General features: G+C 44.8%; 1 protein-coding gene across 22 annotated transcripts in view; it reads left to right on the top strand.

Annotated features, from left to right (window-relative positions):
- Positions 1-17,241, top strand: part of KCNMA1 (potassium calcium-activated channel subfamily M alpha 1) — an 867,158-nt gene that overhangs the window by 394,519 nt on the left and 455,398 nt on the right. For all 22 annotated transcript variants that reach the window (XM_073571201.1, XM_073571213.1, XM_073571218.1 and 19 more), the window contains exon 3: positions 2,998-3,059. In XM_073571201.1, the coding sequence (XP_073427302.1) occupies positions 2,998-3,059 (62 nt within the window). The remainder of the gene's footprint in view (positions 1-2,997; positions 3,060-17,241) is intronic.

The raw sequence follows: 17,241 nt of genomic DNA, 5'->3' as shown, positions 1-17,241 counted from the left end.
TATGACCCAGTCAGGATCGCTGGTGAATCGCTAAGTGGTCGCTAGTGAGCTGCCAAACAGGCAGATCTCACCAGCGACATAGCAGCGGTCGCTACTTACCTGTCAGACGAGGCGATGAAGACGTCCTCCCGCCCGCGTCCACACGTTGCTCGTCGCCACAGCAGGAAGGCCAGCAGGAAGCAGACGACGAGAAATGGCCCAGGACGTTCTCGCGCGATCAGCGATAACCAGCGGGGGAGCCGATTGGAGGTAAGTATCACATGCTGCGTCACAAAAGCAGTGACGTTATAGTGATATTGCTTGCGATATCGCTATGTGTAACGGGCCCTAAAGATATAAATCCTACAAAAAAACACGGAGATATAACCCGCAAGTAAAGTAAAAAAGTCACTTTATTGTAACAGACTCTTAAGACAAAATGTACAAAATACAGACAAAAGACAAAATGCTCATGCAGGGCTCATATATGGTAACCGCTACTAACACCCCGTATATAACAGAATGGGTGATATGAAGTAAAGCAAAGAATCTCAAAGAAAGCCATTCATTACATAGTATACAGGCCCTTACTATGAGAAAACAGAGCTATCACACTCCAAATGGAAAGATTCAGTGTAGATAGATAAATATCTATCCAAAATAGTAACACTACAATAAAAGGAGTCACAATCATACCCATGTGTATCTGCAGGCGAACGCGGCACTAAGGAGAGCAGCCCCGACGCGCGTTTCGCGTGGGCTTCCTCGGGGGGCTGTTATATCTCCGTGTTTTTTGTAGGATTTATATTATAGTGGTTATTTATATATCCTCAATGAAGGTCTATTTGCCTATATGAGTAATGGGTGTGTATCAGTGGTTTATATTTTCGGGCCCTAAAGATGTGGAGAAGGTGTAGGAGACAAATAACTGCTGCATGGTGGTGGAAACAGACAAAGCTCCCAGTCACGGAATCTTCACCTGTTGCGGTGGTGCAAAAGATTCACAAAGTAATCTGTGAAGCTGATGTATTGTTCTTGTCCATTGTTGCTGCTCCAAGTGCCTTTGGTGCAGTACACTTTGGAGATCAAAGTCAAGTCGAAAAAGCAGACAAGTTCTCCTGCATGTGAGAGCATAGAGCGAATATCCCTTTCTGTGACAAAAAATGGTGGATGGTTATAGTCCAGTGAGGCAGAGTGCACATCATCATTTCTCTAAGTTAGGCTGCCTCCGCTAAATGGTATGACAGCGAATGCACCAACAGTAACTTGATGAAGTGAGAGTTTGGTTGGCAGATAAGCAAATGATGGAGTACAATAGTTTCTAGTCTATGAAAACTGAGACATCGCTGGCTTGTTTTCTCCAGAGTGACTAAGATTCATCTGCGGGCAACATGCAAAAGAACTCACTTATACGAGACGCCTACAAGTCCGACTCACCAGATCTTTCAGACACTATTAAGCTTCCTCCACCAACAGCACATGCGGCATCACTTCAGCCGTGTGCAGAACAATTACATTTTGCCTTAGAGGATCTCTTAGACACTCTTCGATTTGCTCTCAGGTCAACACTGTCCTCAAAGAATTAAATAACATCCTCGGCACTCCTATTTAGTTCATTAGTTTACCCATCATACAGTCGTCATCATCATCATTGTCTCATGATCAGATGTGACATCACTCTCCTGTGACTGACACTCAACGTCAAGTCGAAATAGCTGCCATGTTCTCCTGCACGGGAGAGAACAGAGCCAGTACCCCTGGCTGACATATGTTCCACCCTCCACTTTCTTCCCACTAATATACTTTCCAGAGGCAAAGTATGGCAAGTGAGGCCGTTTGATACTACTAATGTCCAGATGACTTGGTGCTGTTGGTGCAAGAGGTTCACAATTTTTTGTCATACTGCGTCCATTACTCGTTCACTTTTTTATTTACCATACATTTTGGGCTTGAGTACATTTTTTACTACACTTATCCAAGACTGGAAAAGTAGGGAGTCAAATAGAAATGCTAAATTAAATACATGTGATGGCTAAAAAAGTCTAATGCAACACCAGCCTACTCTTTTTTATGCACTACTGTGAGAGTACCCTTAAGGGAAAAAAAGGAACCTGACACGTGATTCGTGCTGTCCGAGTCATCAACAAAATGAGACCTGCTCCTGCATTACAAAGTAATACTGCAGAATTTCAGAGAAAATATATAGTTGAAAGTGCGGCTAGGGACGAAGTGACTAGTCCAAGAGGTATGTCCTTGCCGGCCCACTTTGCAAGACTGACAGGTCTCTCTCTAAGCGTCTAAAGAGACAGATCTTCTAGTCTAGCTAAGCGGAGGGGAACATGCCTTTTAGACTAGTCAACTTGTTCCTGGCCATGTGACATCTTCCCTTTAAAGAGTAAGAAAATTGCTTTTGTTTTGGTACAATTGTTCAGAAAATAACAGATAAGATATGATTATTTTATGGAATTCAGTGTCCATATGATATCAGGATGCACACTAAGTACAGAAATGTAATCTGTGGTTATAGTGAAGCTTGTCTAACATGTGGTATCAAGCCTCAACCTATAGTAAAATTCACATATATATTTATATGACTTCTTTGGTGTAAACATTGAAATGCATGTTTGACTTGGGTTGCTTTCACATTGCATACAAACACCCGTTGAGTGGCCCCCGTCAGGGCTTATGTCCAAAATCCCCACAAAGCAGGATTCGAATGGACTCTAACAGGTCTATGGATTATAATGGCGCCAGCAGAGCGAACGTGCCCTCTGCTGTGCATCACTTTTGGGCATATGCACCTACTGGAGGCGGAAACACAGACACAATCTGAGATTCCGCCTCCAGTAGGCGTACATGCTTTAAAATGATGAACATCAGAGCACACGTTCGCTCTGCCTGCACCATAGTCTATGGCTCTAGACAGGTGGCTGAACGCAGTGTGAAAGCACCTTTAGACATTATTCTTACTGTTTAAGTCTTATGAATACTAACACTGCTGTTCTTTTTTTGGCACAGGTAGTTACTGTCTTTGCTTTGAGCATTGGGGCCCTGGTGATATATTTCATTGACTCATCCAAGTAAGTTTCTGTCTTTGAAGAATACTGTAATTTTTAGTCCTGTGTAAGATAGAAGAATAGTGAGAGGACTTGTAATGCACCACCATGTGATACTGCATATTGACTGGCCCAGATTTACATTTCAGATGGACTCTAATGGTCTCATTAAAATATTTAAATTATTTTGACTCCATCCATCCAAATGTCCATTATATTAAGAGTATGTGCACACGTTGCGGATTCGAGGGCGGATTTTTCCGCGTGGAATCTGCAAAATCCGCAGGTAAATGACCTTTGTTTTACCTGCAGATTTACTGTGGAATTACTGCAGATTTTCTGCATTTTTTGTGCGGATTTGAGCTGCATTTTTACACCTGCGGATTCTTATAATGGAACTGGTGTTGAAACGCTGCGGAATCCGCACAAAGAATTAACATGCTGTGGAAAATAAACCACTGCGTTTCCGCGCGGAATTTTCCGCAGCATGTGCACAGCGGTTTTTGTTTTGCATAGGCTAAAATGGTACTGTACACTGCATGAGAATCTGCAGAGGATCCACAGGACCAAATCAGCAACGTGTGCACATACCCTTAATAGCAGTTAGAATGGTTACTTCCTCCAACACGTCACTCATGAATTTCCACAATACTCTTCCTGAAAATGTTAATGTGACATTTCTCTACTTCAAGAAAAGAATAGATGTAAGTGCTCTTAGCATTATAATTACCTACTTATCACTATTCTTTTCTGTCCCCACCATGTCACACTGTGTCTCGCGCCTGTAAATCGACTTGGAGCCATAAGGTTTCTCTGGCCATAATTATCTGGCCAGGTTGCTTGGAATTCTAGTTTGCTATTGGCCTTTTCTTAAATTAACTGCTTCAGTTTAAAATCCGTAAAAAAAAAAATCTGTGAAGACATACAGTTGTGGCCAAAAGTATTGACACCCCTGCAATTCTGTCAGATAATACTCAGTTTCTTCCTGAAAATGATTGCAAACACAAATTCTTTGGTATTATTATCTTCATTTAATTTGTCTTAAATAAAAAACACAAAAGAGAATGAAGCAAAAAGCAAAACATTGATCATTTCACAGAAAACTCCAAAAATGGGCCAGACAAAAGTATTGGCACCCTAAGCCTAATACTTGGTTGCACAACCTTTATCCAAAATAACTGCGACCAACCGCACTGTGCAGCCCCTTAAGAGTATAATGCAACATCATCAGAGTATAATGCAGCCGCACCCACACAGTATAATGCAGCCCCCCAGATTATAATGCAGCCCCACACACAGTATAATATAGCCACCCACAGTATAATTCAGCCCCCGCCCACAAACACACACATAGTATAGTGCAGCACCACACACAGTATAATGCAACCCCCACACACATAATATAATGCAGCCACACACACAGTATAATGCAGCCCCCCACACACAGTCTAATGCAGCCTGCTCACGCACTGACGGGAGAATTGGGACACCCGCTGTGAGGGGTTTCTCTTTGAACCTGAATCGAGTTGCTCATTGCCCCTGTACGCTGACAGGGGGAAAGACTGTGCTCTGTCCGGCTCATCGTTTCCTGACACACTGACTACTGACCGGACCACAAGGATCACCTTCACCGCCAAGAGCCAAGACATCATCTTTTCCAGGACTACACCGAACCACGAGGAATCACCTCCGCCGCCATGGCCAGGACGCCATCTTTTCCAGGACCATATCGGACACCTTATGCGCCACTGATTTGGCGCCAATGTCCACATCCTGAACTAACCACATTCTGAAGTTGTCAGACTGATAAGTTTGCTATCCTTGAACTTCCTACCTTATGCTTCACACCCGCTTCCCCTGAGTTACCTCCCCTGTGTTCCTTTATACTGTTTCATTTGTTTTCTCCCTGTGAGGAGTATACCTGCTAAATTAAACCACATGTTAACACTTGCTCTGCCTCCGACCCGTTACTGCATCTTCCTACCTGCTCACACTTACACACACTCACATTATAATGCATACACACACACACTACTTACCTCTCCTCCTCATTCCTGCCTTGTCTGCCTGCCCCTAACGCCGGCCCTGACGTTACGCCACGATATTATATTACTGAACTATTGGTGGAATTAGCTGGTGTGAATATCCTCCTAACTAATTAGTTAAGTTGATGCTGCCAGTTTCTATAGGAAAGTGCCATGTTAATTAGTCTTCTGAAGGCTTCACTCAACTTCCTTTGGGGGCTATGTGATGGGTCTATTATGGTCAATGGCAGGTATTGTGGCTTTAAAAAACAGTATGTCAAGGATACACAACTGGGAGGTCGTGGAGTTCCACCCTCTGTTACCTTTTTGTTAGGGGAACGCAACTCTGCTGCATCCAATCATCAGGACAGTTACACAATTGTCTGACGAGTAGAGTTGAGCGAAACGGGTCGGTCAAATTCAAAAGTCGGCAACTTTCGCTGAAGTCGGTTTTCATGAAACAAAACAAAGTCGCGTTTCAAATGATGCTTCCAATGCCCTTTTTCAGCCAATGATGGAGGACGCACACTGTAGGCAATGCGATGACATAGGCATCGGTCACCACCATCTTTGAGAAGGGCATGCAAGTGATTGGCTGGCTTTGTGTGGCGTCACAAGGGCTATAAAAGGGCGTGCACACCGACCACCATCTTACTTCTGCCGATCTTAGCATTAGGGAGAGGTTGCTGCTGCTGATTCAGAATAAGGGAGAGCATTAGGCAGGGAAGAAGAACAAAAAACTGCTTCTGCTGTTAGTGATTTCCACTTACAACACAACACTTTGTGTGCAGTGACAGGGGAGGCTATATTTTTGTGTATCAGCTCTGTTGGTTATTGGGCTGCCTTGTGAGGCTCCATGATAGCTGCATTGCTGTTTGCACACTGCTGTGCAAACTGCTTTTTTAAAAGCAAAAATACTTTTCTTCCTCTTTTCTGCACAGTTATCAAGCGTTCATTTTTCCACCCCTTTGGTTGCAGCAGTCCTGCTTATTAGGCTGCCTGCGTCCATACTTGGACTGAGATCATCATTGTCAGCCTCCTAAAATCTCTACTGAGATCCAAATTCTCACCAATACTATATACACCCTCCACCTTGTCATACACCATCCAATTTCAGCCTGTTACATTGAGGTGTAATCTCTACTGGGGCTGAGATAATAGTTCAGCGTCCTCAAATCTCTGCAGGAACCTTTCCTTGCAACCAGAAAAAATGTAAAACTTGTCCATTTATAATGACCACGGACAAGATAAAGATCCCCAACTCACATCAGGACTACAAGATCCCAGGTACTTTCAGCTGCATTACATCTAATGTGGTGTACTTAATTATTTGTACTAAATGTCCAACTCGGGGTCTGTATGTGGGGGAGACAGGGCAAAAGCTTAGAACAAGGATGAATGCTCATTGTCACACAATAAGAGAAAAAAGAATGGATCTACCTGTGGCAAAACATTTTTGTATCCCTGATCACAGCAACATGGATATGAAATTACTGGTATTGAAAGGTAACTTCACATCTCAGAGAGAGAGACGTGTTTGGGAGTATAAATTTATGACGATTTTGTATTAGTGTAGCCTGAAGAAGAGACCTGAGTAGTCTCGAAAGCTTGCAATGTGTTACCATCTTTTCAGTTAGCCATTAAAAGGTACCAACCACTGAGGACTCAATTCTGAATATTTCTCAAATCTCTAGTGAGATTCAAATTCTCACCAATACTATATACACCCTCCACCTTGTCATACACCATCCAATTTCAGCCTGTTACATTGAAGTGTAATCTCTACTGGGCCTGAGACAATAGTTCAGCGTCCTCAAATCTCTAGTGAGATTCAAATTCTCACCGATAGTATATACACCCTCCACCTTGTCATACACCATCCAATTTCAGCCTGTTACATTGACATGTAATCTCTACTGGGCCTGAGATAATAGTTCAGCGTCCTCAAATCTCTAGTGAGATTCAAATTCTCACCAATATTATATACACCCTCCACCTTGTCATACACCAACCAATTTCAGCCTGTTACATTGAGGTGTAATCTCTACTGGCCCTGAGATACTAGTTCAGCGTCCTCAAATCTCTAGTGAGATTCAAATTCTCACCAATACTATATACACCTTTTACCTTGTTTTACAGTACCATATAGCTGGTGGTATTTTGGGTACATTTTCACAAAAATGAAGAAGTATGGTGGAAGAGGCTGTGGAAGTGGGCAGGGGTTGCCATCTGGTCCTGATGGTGGTGGTGTTGGTGGTGCATCTGTTGGTAGTGGCAAAAGCACAATAGCACCTAAGGCAGGAGGTGTTGAGCCTGCGTCATCATCTGGCTCCACAAGGCCTCGAAGGCTCTCTTTTCTGGGAGTAGGTAAACCGCTTTTAAAGCCGGAGCTTCAGGAACCAGTTTTGGCTTACATTGCTGACACAGCCTCCAGCTCTCTCGCCTCCTCTTCTGAAGTTTCAAAAAATAAAAGCACTGAATCGTCAGTGGAGGCTCCTGGTCAGGAACAACACCTTTTCTTGTGTCCTTCACCCCCACCAAAAGTGAATGATGCAGCAGGACACACTTCACATTAGTCCATGTAGCTCTTTCTATCATACCATGCCTGGGTTATCAAGTCAAATCGTGAATTCCCCAGTCCAAGATGAATCTGACATGGAGTGTGGCTGGCCAGCCAGGGCAGTGGGGTTAATCGGTACCGGGCCGGTGTCTCAGAGGGATGTGTCACGTTGGTGGTGATGACCCGTTCCGTGGCCCTGGGAGTCCATGCAAAGGGGTGAATAACGTTTATAGGTGAATGATACGTGATGCCACCTGTGGTTTATGATCAGATTGACCCGCGCTGCAGTGTCACTTCTCTAGGACAGATGTTGTGGTGCAGCTAAGATGTAGAAGCCCTGCACAGGTAGGGCTGTAGTCGCAGGGCAGATGAAAGAGTTGGTAGATGGTGTGCAATGCAGGATGTAGCAGAGCCATGCGCCAGACGCAGGAGAAAGATGACAGACAGTCGTGCAGTTCCTTTACTTGTACTTGGTAAGTGCCATCCAGGACCCAGAGTAAAAATGGAGAAGGAGTTGTGTTATGAATGAGTCACCGAAGGAGGAAAAAACAAAAATACAAGCTAAGTCCAGAAAACCGGAGAGGTTGGTAGCTATCGGATTGCAGACCCCTGATTCTATCCACAACAACTAACAGTAGCCGTGGGGGGTTCCTACGATGCCCTAGACCCCTCGATCACAGCCGGAGAACTAAATAGTCCTAAAGAAAGAAAGGGGAAATCTAAACTGCCCCAGAGCAGACCCCAAAGCAAAAGGCAGCCCCCAACAAATAATGACTGTGAAGCAAGATGAAAACACTAACACATCTAGAAAGATAGGTTGAGCAAATGATGGGGCCCAAGCTAACTAAAAAGGACAGGATAGAAAAGCTGCTGTCTGCAATCCGTAAAAAACCCTACCAAAAAATGTCCCAACCGTCTGATAGGAAAAACAGGCCCTGAAGTCGCTAGGACGTCAAAAAGACTATATCAGCACTCAGGTAAATTCTGAAGACAGAGCAAAGAGACAAACTGATCAGATACAAAAATGGAACTCCATACACCCCCGACCGGGGATGGCTGAACTCCAAAAAACAAGGTAAACAAAACAAAACTAATAAGTTTTTGCTCTGCTAATGAACTTATCTTTGGGAAGCAGGAATCAGACTGGTCTCCAAGAATCCAGCAGAGAAATCACCAGCGACTCAGAAGGGCGTCGGCTGCCTTATATCCAGTCAGAATTTCCTGTTACCCAGTCATCATCTACCAGATCAGGTGTTTGGTAATCAGCCTCACTACCTTCCTTCACCAGAAGAGGGAGTTCATCAGACATCGACGGTGAAGGGGAAAATGAACTCACAACAGTACCTCCCCCTTGAGGAGGGGTCACCGAACCCTCATCCACGCCACCAGGGCGATCAGGATGGGCCCGATGAAAGGCACGAACCAATCTTTCGGCATGAATATCGGATGCAGGGACCCAAGAATTATCCTCCTGGCCATAACCCTTCCATTTAACCAAATACTGGAGTCTCCGTTTAGCCAGGCGAGAATCCAGTATCTTCTCAACCTCATATTCCACGTTACCTTCAACCAATACCGAGTCAGGAGGTGCCACCACAGGAACTACTGGCTCAACAAACCTCTTTAACAGAGACTTATGAAACACGTTATGGATCTTAAATATAACAGGAAGATCCAATCGAAAAGAGACTGGATTAAGAATCTCCAAAATCTTGTAAGGTCCAATAAATCTAGGTTTAAACTTTGGAGAAGCCACCTTCATAGCGATATTCTTTGATGACAACCAAACCATATCACCCACCTTAAACTGGGGACCAATGGTCCTATGCCGGTTGGAAAACCGCTGGGCCTTTTCCTGGGAGAGAGACAACTTATCCACCACTTTGTCCCAGATCTGGTGCATTCTCTCCACCACAGTGTCAACACCTGGGCAGGCAGAAGGCTCCACCTGCCCTGAAGAGAATCGAGGATGAAACCCAAAGTTACAAAAAAAAGGTGACATCAAAGTGGCAGAACTAGCTCTATTATTTAAAGCAAATTCGGCCTAGGGCAAAAATGAAACCCAATCATCCTGATCAGCAGAAATAAAACATCTCAAATACGACTCCAAAGTTTGGTTTGTTCTCTCCATCTGCCCATTGGTCTGAGGGTGAAACGCAGAGGAGAAGGACAACTGAATTCCCAGCTTGGAACAGAAAGTCCTCCAAAATCTAGACACAAACTGAACTCCTCTGTCAGATACAATGTTCTCAGGAATCCCGTGCAAGCGAACCACCTGTTGTAAAAACAAGGGCACCAACTCTGAGGAAGATGGCAACTTAGGGAGTGGTACAAGATGGACCATCTTAGAGAGTCTATCACAAATCACCCAAATAACAGTCATTCTCTGAGAGACAGGCTTATGAGAGATAAAATTCATTGAAACATGGGTCCATGGCCTCCTGGGCACCGGCAAAGGCATCAACAACCCACTAGAGCGAGAACAAGGTTTAGACCGAGAGCAAGTCCCACAGGACTGCACAAAATTCCTGACATCACAAGACAAGGCGGGCCACCAAAAAGACCGACTCACCAAATCTCTAGTACCAAAAATACCTGGATGACCAGCCAATGCAGAGCAATGAACTTCAGACATCACTCTCTTCCTCCACTGGTCAGGAACATACAATTTTCCAATGGGACAATGCTCAGGTTTGTCCTCCTGAAACTCTTCCAGAGCACGTCTCAAATCGGGCGAGATGGCAGAAAGAACTACCCCCTCACCTAAGATGGTAGCAGGCTTGGTCACAACAGGAGAATCAGCAAAGAAACTCCTAGAGAGGGCGTCTGCCTTGACATTCTTAGTGCCCGGAAGAAAAGAGACCACAACATCAAAACGTGTGAAAAACAAGGCCCACCTAGCCTGTCTAGGATTCAAGCGTTTGGCCGACTCCAGGTAAATCAAATTCTTGTGGTCAGTAAGGACCATGACTTGATGTTTAGCTCCCTCCAACCAATATCTCCACTCCTCAAATGCCCATTTCATGGCTAACAGTTCCCGATTCCCCACATCATAGTTACGTTCGGATGGGGAGAACTTTCGGGAAAAGAAAGCACAGGGATTCATTTTAGATGTTACAGGATCTTTTTGGGACAAAACAGCTCCTGCACCAATCTCAGTAGCGTCCATCTCTACCTGAAACGGGAGTGAGACATCAGGTTGCCGCAAAACCGGAGCAGAAGTGAACCTTCGCTTCAGCTCCTGAAAGGAAGAAACAGCCTCCGGAGACCAATTCAGCACATCAGCACCCTTCTTAGTCAAATGAGTCAATGGTTTGGCAATACCAGAAAAATTAGCTATAAATTTACAAATAAAAATTAGCAAAACCCAAAAATTTCTGGAGGGCCTTCAAAGAAGTGGGCTGAACCCAATCATAAATGGCCTGTACCTTGGCCGGGTCCATTTCAATAGTTGACGGAGACAAAATAAATCCCAAAAATGAAATCCTCTGTACACCAAAAAGGCATTTCGATCCCTTGACATACAGGGAATTCTCACTCAAAATCCGGAACACAGTCCGAACATGTTCCACATGAGAGTCCCAATCCTTGGAAAAGATCAAAATATCATCCAGATAGATGATCAAAAATTTATCCACCAAGTCTCGGAAAATATCATTCATGAAGCACTGGAAGACAGAAGGGGCATTAGTGAGCCCAAAAGGCATCACCAGGCACTCAAAATGTCCCTCCGGAGTATTAAACGCCATCTTCCATTCATCCCCATGCTTAATGCGAATAAGATTATACGCCCCCCTGAGGTCAAGCTTTGTAAACCAGCAAGCACCTTTAACTCTGGAGAATAGATCAGAAATCAGGGGTAATGGATACTGATATTTAACAGTAATTTTGTTGAGGGAACGATAGTCAATACAAGGCCTTAATGACCCATCTTTCTTAGCCACGAAAAAAACCCCAGCACCTAAGGGTGAAGAGGATGGTCTAATATGACCCTTCTCCAACGACTCCTTAATATAGGATCGCATAGCCTCGTGCTCGGGTACAGATAAATTGAAAAGTCGACCCTTGGGAAATTTACACCCAGGGCTCAGCTCAATTGCACAGTCATAACTCCTATGAGGAGGCAAAGACGCAGACTCATTCTCACTAAATACATCATAATAATCAGCCAAATAGTCAGGAACATCATGCGACTGGGGAGAGGTGGAGAAAACAGGAGCATCACTAAGGGCACACCGACAACCCCAACTCACCACAGACACAGATTTCCAATCCAAAACTGGATTATGGATTTGCAACCAAGGAAACCCCAGAACAATGGTATCATGCAACACCAAAAATCTGCAATTCTCTTGATGGTCTGGGGCGACCCGCATTACCACCTGGGTCCAAAACTGAGGTTTATTCTTCGCCAAAGGAGTAGCATCAATACCCCTCAAAGGGATAGGCATCCGCAGAGGTGTCCTAGGAAATCCACAACGTTTAGCAAAATCCAAGTCCATCAGGTTCAGAGCTGCTCCCGAATCCACAAAAGCCTTAGCGGAAAATGTGGACAGGGAGCAGATCAGAGTAATTGCCAGAAGAAACTTAGGTTGAACACCACCCACAGCAAATGTGTGCGCAAAATGTTTCTCTCGTTTAGGGCAGACAGAAATAATATGCGAGGCATCACCACAGAAGAAACACAGCTTATTACGCCTTCTGAACTCCTGACGTTTCGCCCTAGACAAAACTCTATCACATTGCATAGGTTCAGACATTTGTTCAACAGGTGGCAACACCTTTCATGCGGTTTTGCATTCACGCAAACGCCGATCAACCTGAATGGCTAATGACATAGAATCGTCAAGACCAGAGGGAACAGGAAATCCCACCATAGTATCTTTTACGGTTTCTGACAAACCCTTCCGAAAGAGAGCTGCCAAGGCACCATCATTCCAGGTAGTAAGGACCGCCCACTTTCGGAATTTTTGACAGTACAACTCTGCAGAATCCCGACCATTGTTCAATGCCAACAGGGCCTTTTCAGCCTGATCAATAGCATTAGGTTCATCATACAACAACCCCAAGGCTTGAAAAAATGCGTTCACATTAGTAAGAATAGGATCATCAGGTTTCAAAGAAAACGCCCAATCCTGGGGATCGCCGCGCAGCAAAGAGATGACAATTTTAACTTGCTGCGCGGAGCTCCCTGACGAGTAAGGCTTCAAGGCAAAAAATAATTTACAATTCTTAAAGTTCAAAAATTTAGACCGATCCCCAAAAAACACATCAGGAGTAGGGATCTTTGGTTCAGCAGCATGTGAATGAGCAAGATAGGCGGAAATTCCCCGCACTTCAGCAGTGAGCTGCTCCACATGATCAGACAATTGCTTCATCTCCATTGAGAAAGGAAAAAAAAAAATCCCCCTACGGCCTCAGAGACATAGAGGAAAAAATATACACAAAAAAAAAAATTTCTGACAAACTTTTTTTTTTTTTTTTAACAATTCTTTCCTGCTATTGAGTACCCTAGGATCTGCGGTATGGCTGGTGATTCTGTTATGAATGAGTCACCGAAGGAGGAAAAAACAAAAATACAAGCTAAGTCCAGAAAACCAGAGAGGTTGGTAGCTATCGGATTGCAGACCCCTGATCCTATCCACAACAACTAACTGTGGCCGTGGGGGGTTCCTACGATGCCCTAGACCCCTCGATCACAGCCGGAGAACTAAATAGTCCTAAAGAAAGAAAGGGGAAATCTAAACTGCCCCAGAGCAGACCCCAAAGCAAAAGGCAGCCCCCAACAAATAATGACTGTGAAGCAAGATGAAAACACTAACACAGATAGAAAGATAGGTTGAGCAAACGATGGGGCCCAAGCTAACTAAAAAGGACAGGATAGAAAAGCTGCTGTCTGCAATTCTTAAAAAACCCTACCAAAAAATGTCCCAACCGAATGATAGGAAAAACAGGCCCTGAAGTCGCTAGGACTTCAAAAAGACTATATCAGCACTCAGGTAAATTCTGAAGACAGAGCAAAGAGACAAACTGATCAGATGCAAAAATGGAACTCAGCACACCCCCGACCGGGGATGGCTGAACTCCAAAAAACAAGGTAAACAAAACAAAACTAATAAGTTCAATAGCAGAGCAAAAACTTATCTTTGGGAAGCAGGAATCAGACTGGTCTCCAAGAATCCAGCAGAGAAATCACCAGCCACTCAGAAGGGCGTCGGCTGCCTTATATCCAGTCAGAATTTCCTGTTACCCAGTCATCATCTACCAGATCAGGTGTTTGGTAATCAGCCTCACTACCTTCCTTCACCAGAAGAGGGAGTTCATCAGACATCGACGGTGAAGGGGAAAATGAACTCACAACAGAGTTGGTCAGCCTGGAAGCAAATTTTGAATTCTCTCTCTGCAGATAGGTAGTGTGGCCTCCGTTCTAGCGCTTATTTGATGTACTCGCAGTACTGAGTTCACTGAAGTTCCCCCTGTTGACTCTCTTTTGGAACTTTCTCGTATGGCAGGCAGCCATAGCCTTTTCCTTCTTGCTCACACACGTCGCTGCTGGGGCCTCCGAGCCTTAGTTGGGAACAGAGCATTTACAGCTGCTACTTCCTCCGGTTTCTGCTGCAGGACCGTCAGTGTCCCTACAAACTCGGAGACCGGAATCCGGACCATGCGCTCCAGCTAGGAGTGAACCTTAACTCTGCTCATCCTCCAGCTCCCCTTCTCACGTCCACTGGCCTGGAGTGAGAACTGTGTTGTGTGTTGGTTTAACTGCTAGAGAAATCCTTCGTTGCTCCCAAGCATGACATCACACTCCCTAGGAGGAAGGTAATGCCACTGTGGCGACCGTACTCCTGGGGGCGCCACAAGTGCACTGATGCCCAGCCACTGCTAGATAATTCTGCTGGTACATTGACCCAGACCACTACATTCCCCTCGCACTCTACACAGGTGCAGATGAAAGTGCAGGTTCCTTGAGCAGGTGGGGGGGCATACTCATGGGCAACGGCACTGGCACAGGGCCCCTCATAGAACGCAAAAGTGTCTCTGCCGGAGTGTCTCTGCTGGGGGGAGGTCCCACCCGCCGTCAGACACACCGCCGTACTATGAGGGGCCCTGTGCCAGTGCCGTCACCAACAAGTGGGCCCCCCCTGCTTGCTCAGGATCACAGCACTTGCAAAGTTGAAAATACTTACCTCTCCCTGCTCCACCGCCATGACGTCTTCCGCATTTCCTGACAGTGACATTCTGGTCAGAGAGCGCAATGACATCACGTCTGTACGCCCTCTGTCTAAACAGTCCAAGTGCAGAGAGAAGGAAGATGGGGACGACGAGGAGTCCAGACTAGTACAGGGATTCCCTAGCGAGGAGACTTATTTAATTGTTTTCAATGTTGGGACAGCTATTTTTGGTGAGCACTATACTCTGGAGAATGATATATGGGGCCCACCATACACTGGAGCATTCCAAAGGTGGACATCAGACACTGGAGCAGCATTTACAGGGCCCATTATGCACTGGAGCATTAGAAATGGGGCCCATTATGTATGGAGCATTATTTGGGCCCATAACACAGTGGAGCTTCATCCATGGGGACCAACATATACTGTAGCATTATGTGGAGCTCATCATATACTGTTTCAAACATTATATGGGACCAATGATACTGTATGGAGAAATATATGGGCCTCATTACTCTGTATAGCGCACTATGCGGTGGCCATAATACTGTATGGAGTAATATACTGTCCGTTTTTGGAGCTATTGGAGAATTTAAAATGGATATCAGTCATGAGATGTAAGAAGTGAAGTATTTTTCATTGTACTATACCGCTATTTCTCTGCCGTATCAGAGGATCATGAATTGTGGCATGTGTTAAAAGAGCCCAGTGACACTCTTTGGCCCAGGGCCCACGAAAATCTGGAGCCAGCCCTACCCGCCCCCCTACTTTAGCCAAATAACCCCCAGTTTTCAATGCCTAACTATTATTATAAAGTAAATTAAGGTTGACAAGCTTAAGTAATAAGAATTGATGTTTTAAGCATTAAAATGGGCACTGTAGGTGTGTTTCCTGTCCTCCACTCCCTGCCGACCTTGGTTCCCCATTGACTTGCATTGGGTTTCGTGTTTCAGTCGGCCTTCGACTTTTCACGATAATCGGCCGATTGCGTTCGACCTGACTTTTGAGAATGTCAGGTTTCATGAAACCCGACTCGACCCGAGAAAAGGCAAAGTCGCTCATCTCTAAAAATTACCAATAATATGACATACAAGGGACAAATACCACCACACCATGATCAGATCACATATTACCACCTCATGGTGACCAATAATACCACATAGAAGGAACAAATACCACCACACCATGACCAGACCACATATTACCACCACATAGTGACCAAATAATAGCACATACAAGGAACAAATACCGCCACACCATGACCGGCCAAAATATTACCACCACATAGTGACTGAATACTATGATGCTGATCATTAATCAAAAAATACTAATATCACCTTAAGTGCCATTATACACAGGAGATCTGTAGTTAATATGCAGTGTCTGTGTACAGGTAAAACAGTGATTACTGGAGACATTATACACAGGAGCTCTGTATATAGTATCAGTGTACAGGTAATACAGTGATCCAGGTGACATTATACACAGGAGCTCTGTATACAGTATCAGTGTACAGGAAATACAGTGATCAGTGACATTAACACATGAACGCTCTATAAATTGTACAGGTTATACTGTGATCAATGACATTATACACAGGAGTTCTGTATATAGTGTCAGTGTAAAGGTAATACAGTGATCACTGTTGACATTATACACAGGAGCTCTGTATATAATATACAGTATATAGTGTCAATGTACAGGTAACACACTGACTCACCAGTGACATCTCTAGGTGAAGTCCTTCATCTTTGCTTTTCATTTTGTCGCTGCATGGAATAACAGAGTTATCTAGAGCACCACTTGCAGAACACATTACTTAAATTTTCCCCAACTTCTAAACTACGCCAGATGAAGGAAAAAAAGGCGACATAGTGTCGCTCTGCACAGTAACAGGACCACCTCCCCCATTTAAAACAGTATCCTCAAAAAAAAAATAAATACATCGCTGCAGTAATAATATCCCTTAATTAGCCCTTATGGTAATAATATCCCCCATCCTGGCCCCCGTGTGTTTCATCCCTGGCTCCATCTATATGTTCTCCCATCCTGGTCCCATATGTTCTCCCATCCTGCCCTCATGAGTATCCATTCTGCCCCCATGTGATGTCCCATCCTGCCCCTTCTGTCCCGTGATCCTGCCCCATCTGTCCCATGATCCTGTCCCATCTGTCAAGTGATCTTGCCCAACCTGTCCTGTGATCCTACCCTATCTGTCTCCATTGTATCCATCCTGTCCATGATCCTGCCCCATCTGTCTCCATCCTGCCCCATGTGTCTCCATCCTGCCTCATGATCCTGCCCCATCTATCTCCATCCTGCCTCATGATCTTGCCCATCTGTCTCCATCCTGCCCCTTGATCCTGCCCCATCTGTCTCCATCCTGCCCCATGATACTGCCCCATCTGTCTCCATCCTGCCCCCTGTGTCTCCATTCTACCACAGGC

This window comes from Dendrobates tinctorius, unplaced genomic scaffold (genome assembly GCF_039654945.1).
Source record: "Dendrobates tinctorius isolate UK_male_01 unplaced genomic scaffold, ASM3965494v1 ptg000028l, whole genome shotgun sequence".
Lineage (NCBI taxonomy): Eukaryota > Metazoa > Chordata > Amphibia > Anura > Dendrobatidae > Dendrobates > Dendrobates tinctorius.
Note: the sequence above shows the minus strand (reverse complement) of the source record. Positions and strands in the feature narration are given on the sequence as shown.